The following is a 9545-nucleotide window of genomic DNA, read 5'->3' on the forward strand; positions in this document are numbered from 1 at the left end:
CAATGAGGAGAGAAAGTACCTGATTATTACCACATGACGATGGAAGTCCAGGCTCTCCACATGATCTCCACTGACACTGCAGGAAATGGAGAGCTTGTTACTTCTGAGTGGGGAAAGTTCCAGTCCCTCACTGCTTGATATTAGTATAGCAGGAGATTGGGGTATTAGTATAGCAGGAGATTGGGGTCAGAGAAGGGAATGGCACCCCACTCCAGCACTCCTGCCTGGAAAATCCCATGGATGGAGGAGCCTGGAAGGCTGCAGTCCATGGGGTCGCTAAGAGTCGGACACGACTGAGCAACTTCATTTTCACTTTTCACTTTCATGCCTTGGAGAAGGCAGTGGCAAGCCACTCCAGTGTTCTTGCCTGGAGAATCCCAGGGACGGGGGAGCCTGGTGGGCTGCCATCTATGGGGTTGCACAGAGTCGGACACGACTGAAGTGACTTAGCAGCAGATTGGGGTACCTTCTTTGGGCCTGATTAGGAATGAAGTCTAGGCTTCCCATTCAGGCTTTGAGGATGAATGGAGGGTGAGGCTATTGTTTTTTCTGTGGTGTTTGGCTATAGAATAGTGATTATTGTAAGCTTTCTATCTTGCTAGACTGCCTTTTTCTTGTTTCTTTGGAGAGACAGCAGTCTGTTTTTTTATTGTGCCTAGTGGTATTTCTGGCTTGGTAGCTTCTTCAGTTCAACTCTTAAGTGTCTGAGGCAGAAAGAAAACACATGTAACTTACCACAGCAGCATTTAAATGGTATACATGATCTTATTGCAAAACAGAAAGAGTCACAGACCTAGAGAGCAAACATATAGACACAAAGAGGGGAAGGATGGGGTGGGATGAATTGGAAGATAAAGATTGACCATATATATACTATTGACATATATACCCTATTGTATAAAATAGACAACTAATGAGAACCTACTGTATGGCTCAGGAAACTACTCAGTGCTCTGAGGTGACGTAAATGGGAGAGAAATCTGAAAAAGAGGGGACATATGTATGTATATAGCTGATTCACTTTGCGGTACAGTAGAAACTTAACACAATATTGTATAGCAAATATACTTCAATAAAAATGAATTTCAAAAAACCCAAAAAACTATTGAAATAAACTCAATGGATAAGTTAAAAATAGACATTTGAAGAGAGAACTAATTAAGTGGAAAGACATATCTAAAGAAATAAGCCAGAAAGCATCACAGAGAAATAACATGTCTAACTGCAGTTCCAAAGGGAGAGAATAGAAAAAATGGAGAAGGAAGAGATATTCAAAGAGGTAATAGGTGAGCATTTTCTAGTATCCTTAAAAGATAACTCCTCAGCTTCAAAAACAATAATTCCCAAGCAAGATAAATGAAAGAAAGTCTTTATCAGGTAAAGCAGGTATAATAGATTAGTTAGTTCAATATTGTTTCAGCCTCCATCAAGTGAGCTTTCCTGTAATGTAGATGCTAAAAAGCTAAAATGTATATTTTTCATATTTCCTTTGTAGGTAAGTTTTCAAGTACATTTAGATTTTGCCAATCACATGTATTCACATGAGACTTGAATTCAGAACCAAGTTAAACAGGGAGGAGACATGGTAGTATGTAAGGAATCCATTTACTTATATGAATCTAGGGTGTGCATTGTAACTCTGGAGCAAATGTGTGATAGCAACTTCCTGAGCTGTGATTTATAGCTAAGATGGTGTGATGCTGGATGAAACAGTTGGTTGGTCCAGAGGCTTTCCAATTCTCCAGGTTTGTAAATATGAAAAAGAAAAAAAAAAAAAATTCCTTTGGCAAAATAATCCTGTAGTAGTGTTCAAAAGTCATTTCTGAAGTGTCTAAATCTATTCAGTATTTCTTTTGGAATTGAAACAATTTATTTTCTGCTTTAGATAGAGGTATTATCTGAAGTTGAACCCTGATTGATACCTGTTTTTAAAAAGCATAGTAGAAATACTGAAATGCAATGACAAAGATCCTAAAAAAATCTGGACATAGAAAACATTACCAGTAAAGGAATAACATATAGTCTACAGTAGACTTATGAACAGCAATACACATGGTAGACTTATTATCTTCAAAGAGTTGAGAGAAATTAACCATCAAGTTAGAATTGTATATCCAGATATCTTTCAAGAACCAGGGTAATATAAAAACATTTTGAGATAGATAGAAAAGAAGAAATTTTACTAGTATCCTTCTTAAAGATGTTTTTTAGAAGGAAGAGCTGAGATACAAGAAAGAACAGTAAAGAAGAAAAAGTGAAAAATTTATGGGACTATCTAAACAAAATATTGTGACTTTTAGTGATACCTAGTTTGAGAGATTTTTTTAAAAGGAATTAAAATGATGATAGAATAACATGTGAGATACAGGAGAATACTCTTAGTTACATAGTTCCCAAGGTCTTTATTTGAGGATACGATACAGCCAGTGATTAATTTTGGATTTTACATGTCCTTTTTGGTAACTACTAAAAACAGTAATTGATTTCATAATTTCAGTTACAAAAAGATGAAGGAGTAAGTGGGATTATAAAAACTGAATCCAAAGAAAATGAGAAGGGGGAAAAGGGAAGCAGAGAAAAGTGAGGAAAAATACAAAGCACAAAATTAAGGGGTAGAAATAATTTAAAATATATCAGTAATCCCAGTAAATATAAATGGACAGAGCTAAACAATTAAAAGACCAAGACTCCAAAACAGGGAAAAATCCAGATATCTGCTATTCATAAGAAATATGGTTAAAACATCAATACATAGTACTTTTGAAAGAAAAGGATATAAAAAATACATACCATACCAATATTGACTAAAGAAGCCTGGACTAGTTGTTTGAACAACAAAGAAGTTCAAGGCATTATTCACAATGGGTGTGTTCATTACATTGTTATTAAAAGGTTCTATTTACCACATTCTAAAAGGTGGCAACTCTAAACTTGCGTGGAAATTTTTAAACAAAAATTGGCAGGATTACAAAGGAGAAATAGGTAACCATTCTACCATGATGAGATATTTTAGCCCAGTACTTAAACCAAAAAATATGAATAGGCAAAATTTGAGTAACATTACAAAGTGATTTTATGTACTCAACAAGTAAAGAATGCATGATCTTTTCCTTCATGGAGTAATTATTAAATCTACCAATACTAGCATTAAAGCAAAGTTCAACAGATTATAAAGAATTGGTGTCATGCATAACACGTTCTCTGACAATTAGTTAAAATAAAACAGAATTAGTCAAAATAGCACATATATTTGGAAACTTATAAGTACACTTGTAAATATGAGTAAAAAAATCATAATAAAAATATTGAAATACTTAGGATGTAAGCAAAATGAAAATACTATAAACCAAAATAGGATGTAGCTAAAGTGGTTCTTAGAGGGACATGTTTACATTAAATATTTACATTAGAAACAGAGTCTGAAGAATAATGAGCTAAGTATTTGAGTAATTAGAAAATATATTTATAGAATAAACCCAAAGAGAAATGAAGAATGATACTGATAAAAGAAATTAATGGGAAAAAAGAGCACTACTGTATTGAAGATCACTAGATATCTAATTTTGTTCCTTTCTGAGACACTACTAAAACTATAACAAAAGAATTTATTTATAAAGTATAAACCCACAAGTTGAAGACTCAATAAAATTTTAGAAGCTAGAAAGTAAATGGATTACTGCTAATTGCCATAACTAACCCAAGAGCCAAATTCTAAGCCAGGAACCACCAGTTTACATCAGAGAATTTTCTTAAGTATCAAGCCTTAGCAGCAACAGACAGTTTGGTGAAGGAGATGGAGGAGGGGTCTAAAATAAAGGGCATTGATTAAAAGCTTTAAGAAATGGTTATATGCTTAGGTTCCCTCACCCAACTTTATGCCATGAAGCAACTGCAGAAATCTACAGATTTAATCTCTGGAAAAGGGTGAACACAGTGTGTCTACATGGGGTTTTGCCAGGCACAGTTGAGCATACAAATACCATATTGAAATCAGGTAAGTTAGGTGACCTTGTGCTTTATGAATGCTGAATGCAAAAACGTCTAGACAGAATACTGAAAGAATCTTCTTATTGAATATATGAGTAGCCTAAAAGGCCTTATTGGTATTGGTGTTGAGGGTTCCCTAACAATTGACCCAGGAAAATAGCCCTACAGCAAAGGTTACTAACTAGGGAAAATAGCCCTACAGTAAAGGTTAGCAACTGAATACTTGCTTGGGACCACCTTTTTAGTTTCTTACTCTTAAGAATGAGGAGACAGTGCCAGATGTATGATGAATACATTCAATATGAAAGAGGCCATAACAAATAAGGGAGAAAAAAACCAGCTTTAAAGAAACTGAAGAAACTTTAAAAACAACAAAATGACAACGAATATTATAATTCATTAATATTCTTAGGAATATAGTATATCTATGAATCAAGAGTACAATGCTATAAAAAAGAACATTCAGAGAATCCCCCAAAAATGGACATTAAAAATATAGTAAAAAGCTGAAATGAATATTTTGAAAGATACAGTTAATGAAGACATTGGAATTCTTTCTCCAGAACACACATTGTGATTGTTTTATGGTCCAGGAGCCCCTATACCCATTCACCAGCAAGCATCCACCACAGGAGAGGCACTGAGCTCATGTTATGGTCCAGAGTGAACAGGACAGCATGGGGCCTCTTGGCCTCAGGACCCTTGGACCCACTCACCACCACTGCTGTGGACAAATAGCAAGTGTTTCCTCAAGTCCATGGTCCCTGGGTTCCATCAGAATGGTGGGAAGGAAATGGAGAATAGAAGGAACTCAGTAGGGGTTCTGATTTCAGGACCAGCATATAAAAATGCATATTTCCTCTACCAGTACTGTGTAGAGGAAAGGGAAGGGAGGAAACTATTACCAAAACAATTTAAGAAAATATCCTGTAATTGAAAAATAAGAGTTAATAGATTAAAAGAACCTACAGCGTACTTAGCACAGTGGGTAGAAATAGACCCATGCAAGTTTCAAAATTCTAGACAAGGACAGTTGTACAAGCTTAGAGTCAGAAGGTAGATACACTACATACAAAGGATCAGGGATCAGAATGGTTTTGGACTTGGCAAAGGAAAACTGGAAGCCAGTTACAGGATAATACCTAGCCGAACTATTGATAAAATATGGTGACAGAATACATTTTCATACCTTTAAGTTCTCAAAAAAAAGAAAAATACTTATATACAATAAACTAGTGCTCAGAAACCTGTGGAAGGTTGTGTTTGACCAAAATGAGAAAACCAAAAAGGAGGAAGATATAGGAAACGAGACATAGAAAATCCAACACAAAGAGGTGAAGGCAATTTCCAAAGTGAAGGCAAAGGGAAGGGATTTTTCAGAGAATGGCTGTCCACTGGACAGGCAACCAGTCTAGATTGAAGCAGTGTGACTCCTGATACAGATATGTTGAGGGTCTTCTGTGTTACACACTCTTGACCTGATAATATACAAGTAGTCTGTCCCCAGAATCTTACCTGTACTTAGCTTGCCTGGACCATGTGCTGATGAAGTTCTTGCTCTCTCTTACGTGCCCTGCTACCTGGATAACCAGAGACATTCATTTCACCCCACAGAAGAATTTTGCTTTGAATTGCTTCTGAGAGCTGAAGATTGGCCCTGGTAAGTAAGCTTAGAAGCAGAAAATAGAGAGTATCTCACCCCTAGTGATCACTTCCTTGTCATATCTCAGCACCTGGCCCATCCTGCAGTTCTGCCAAATGCCTTTACTTTGTGCTTTCTGGGACTCATTCTTGCCTCCCTCAAATGGGAAAGTGATAAACTCTGAAAAGCTGAAGGCATACTATGACTCTTTTAAACTCATCTTTTCCAAGAATCTTCATCAAACTATGGCAATAATGTCCCTTCCATGCACAAGCAGATTTGTGTTTTTCTGATGATTTTTTTTTTTTTTTGGCCACGCTGGGTCTTTGTTGCTGTACGCAGACTTTCTCTAGTTGCAGTGTGTGGGCTTAGTTGCTCCACAGCATGTGGAATCCTCCTGGACCAGGAATGACATCCGTGTCTCCTGCATGGCAGGCAGATTCTTAACCACTGGACCACCAGGGAAGTCCCTGATGAGTTTTAAGTTAATAACACAATTCATTTGTTTATATGCAAACCCTGGAGGAGGGCATGGCAATCCATTCCAGTATTCTTGCCTGGAGAATCACATGGTCAGAAGCGATCCCAGTCCATGGGCTCACAAAGATTGGGACACGACTGAGCAACTAAGCACAAATAGTTAACAAAATATTTCAGAAAATCTATTCTCATCATTTACCATATTAAAAAATAAAGGAGAAAAACTACATGATGATAGCAGTACATTCAGATAAAGCATTCCATAAAATTCAGCTATTTATGACCCAAAACAAACAAAACAAAACCCTTTACAAACTCAATAGAAGGGAAGTTTCTTAACCTTTAAACTACAGCATCTACCACATTTCCATAAAATGTTTTTAAAAGTTACCTTTAAAATCAAGACTAAAACAAGGATATACATCGTCACCACTTCTATTCAACACTGTATTGGTGGAAATCCTATCCAATGTAGTGTTTACAGATGACACGATCACATACAGAAAATACCACAAGATGTGTACCACAAAATCACTAGAAGCAATAAGTGGAATTCAGCAAGATCATGAGGTTCAAGTCCGTATTCAAAAATCATATTTCTGTGTGCTAGCACCAAACAAGTGCATAGTAAGTGAAATTGTTAAGTGAAATTTTTGAAAGTATAATTTACAGTAGCATCAAAAAACATCAAATATTTAAGGATTAAATTTAGCAAATATATGCAAGCTGTATATATTGGAAACTGTGGCGAATAAGTTTTTGCTAAGCCAAATTAAAGAAGACCTAAGTAAATAGATGTTTCATTTTCATAGATTAGAAAACTTCAATGTTATTAAGATGTCAGTTCTCTCCAAATTGATCAGGTTCAAGGCAGTCACAACAAAATCTCTGCAGGCTTTTTGGTAAAAATTGGGAAACAGTTTCTGAAATTTACATGGGACTGCAAAGGATCTAAAAGGGCCAAAACAGTTTTTAAAAAGAACAGCAGAGAGGCTTATCTTCAGAACAGAAACAGACTCACAGATGGAGAGAACAGACTTGTGGTTGCCAAAGGCAAGATTAGGGTGGGGAATGGATTGAGAGTTTGGGGTTAGCAAATGCAAGCCATTATATACAGAATGAATTACAAGTCCTACTGTATAGCACAGGGAACTATATTCAATATCCTGTAATAAACTGTAATTGAAAAGAATATATGTATGTAACTGAATCACTTTGTCGTACACCAGAAACTAACAGAACATTGTACATCAGCTGTATTTCAATTAAAAAAAAAAAGGACGTGAAAGGCAACTCACAAACTTGGAGAAAATGTTTGCAAAATATATATCCAACAAAGGACTTATATTTAGATAAGTATAAAGAACTCTTGAAACTTAATAATAAGTAACAATTTTTTTTAATGGGCAAAGATTCAAAACAAACTATCAAAGAAGATATAGGAATGGCAAATAAGTACAAGAAATGATGCTCAATAACATTTATCATTGAGAAATAAAAATTAAAGCCACAGTGAGATACCTCTATATACCTATAGGGCAACTAAAATGAAAAAGACTTATATCATAGCAAGTGTTGGTGAGATTGTAGAACAAAAAACTCTTCTACCCTGCTGATGGGAATGTAAAATGATACAACCCCTTAGTGCTGATTAAACAGTTTAACTGTCTTAAAAAGTAACATTTACCTGCCAGACAATTTAATTATTCTCCTATCTTTTTACCCAAGGGAAATGAAAGCATATATCCATACAAAGACTTATTTATGAATGTTCATAGCTTCTTTTATTTGTTAGAGCAAAAGAACCTGGAATACAACAGAAGTATCCAACAACATTTGAACAGATTAAACCATGGTGTATCCATATAGTGGAGTACTACTCAACAGTAAGAGGAAATGAGTATTGATATACAACAGCATAGATGAATTTCAAAATAATTATGCCAACTGAAAGAAGCCATATAACAAAGAAAATATACTGTATTATTCCATTTATATAGCATTCTAAAAAATATATAAGTTTTTGGAGATAAAGGGTAAAGCTATAAAAAAAACTACATTAGCTATACCTGTTGTTTTGGGTAACTCACCAAACTTCAGTTTCCTCATCAGGAAAGTTAAAGAAGTGTTTATTGGAAGATTGTATTCATATGTGTGTGTTTATTTGAAAATTATATTCACATATGTGTGTTTATTTATATATATCGTGTGTATCTAATATACTGTAGTGCCTGACACAGAACTGGTGACTCCATTAGTGTTTTTTCTATCCCACCAGCCTTCTACCTCTTCCAAAGAACTAATAAAGTTATTGAGTGCTTTCAGATTACCTTCTTGATACATTTAGCAAACTCTTAGTGGCACTTTTCTTCCTCAGTAACTTTTAATGGCTAAATGTAATGGGCAGATGTATTAGAGAATTTAATAGTTAGGTTTGCTTTTAATACTTATGAAAACATTTCCCTCTCATGACATGACTTGACAAAATTTCATTTTGCTCTTTTTTTTCCTCCATACAGGGTTTATCCATGGCTTAGAGGGCTGGGTTACACATCCTTGGGTGTATTTTTATTAGGATTTTTATTCTGGAACATAGATAACATCTTTTGTGATTCACTGAGGTAAGATATATTTTCAATCTTTGAAAAATATTTTTGGAATTTGTTAAGCAGAGCATTTCATAGACATATAGAATTATTAGTGCACTGAAGTGAATTTTTCCCATCACTGAAATTAAAAAGATATGTATAGCAGAATGAAGCAGGGCAAAGGCTAATAGAGTTTTGCCAAGAGAACACACTGGTCATAGCAAACACCCTCTTCTAACAACACAAGAGAAGACTCTACACATGGACATCACCAGATGGTCAACACTGAAATCAGACCAATTATATTCTTTGCAGCCGAAGATGGAGAAGCTCTATACAGTCAACAAGAACAAGACCGGGAGCTGACTGTGGCTCAGATCATGAACTCCTTATTGCCAAATTCAGACGTAAACTGAAGAAAGTAGGGAAAAAGCACTAGACCATGCAGGTATGACCTAAATCAAATCCTTACCATTATACAGTGTAAGTGAGAAATAGATTTAAGACACTAGCTCTGATAGAGACAGAGTACCTGATGAACTATGGACGGAGGTTTGTGACATTGTACAGGAGACAGGGATCAACACCATCCCTAAGAAAAAGAAATGCAAAAAAGCAAAATGGCTGTCTGAGAAGGCCTTACAAATAGCTGTGAAAAGAAGAGAAACAAAAATCAAAGGAGAAAAGGAAAGATACACCCATTTGAATTCAGAGTTCCAAAGACTAGCAAGGAGAGACAAGAAAGCCTTCCTCAGTGATCAGTGCAAAGAAATAGAGGGAAACAATAGAATGGGAAAGACTAGAGATCTCTTCAAGAAAATTAGAGCTATCAAGGGAACATTTCATGC

General features: G+C 35.5%; 1 protein-coding gene across 1 annotated transcript in view; it reads left to right on the plus strand.

Moving 5' to 3' along the window:
* ACER3 (alkaline ceramidase 3) overlaps positions 1–9545 on the plus strand; it is a 62234-nt gene that overhangs the window by 36884 nt on the left and 15805 nt on the right. Inside the window, exon 5 of the mRNA XM_010831771.1 lies at positions 8629–8730. Within this exon, the coding sequence (XP_010830073.1) occupies positions 8629–8730 (102 nt within the window). The remainder of the gene's footprint in view (positions 1–8628; positions 8731–9545) is intronic.

Source organism: Bison bison, unplaced genomic scaffold, assembly GCF_000754665.1.
Source record: "Bison bison bison isolate TAMUID 2011002044 unplaced genomic scaffold, Bison_UMD1.0 scf7180017864531, whole genome shotgun sequence".
NCBI lineage: Eukaryota > Metazoa > Chordata > Mammalia > Artiodactyla > Bovidae > Bison > Bison bison.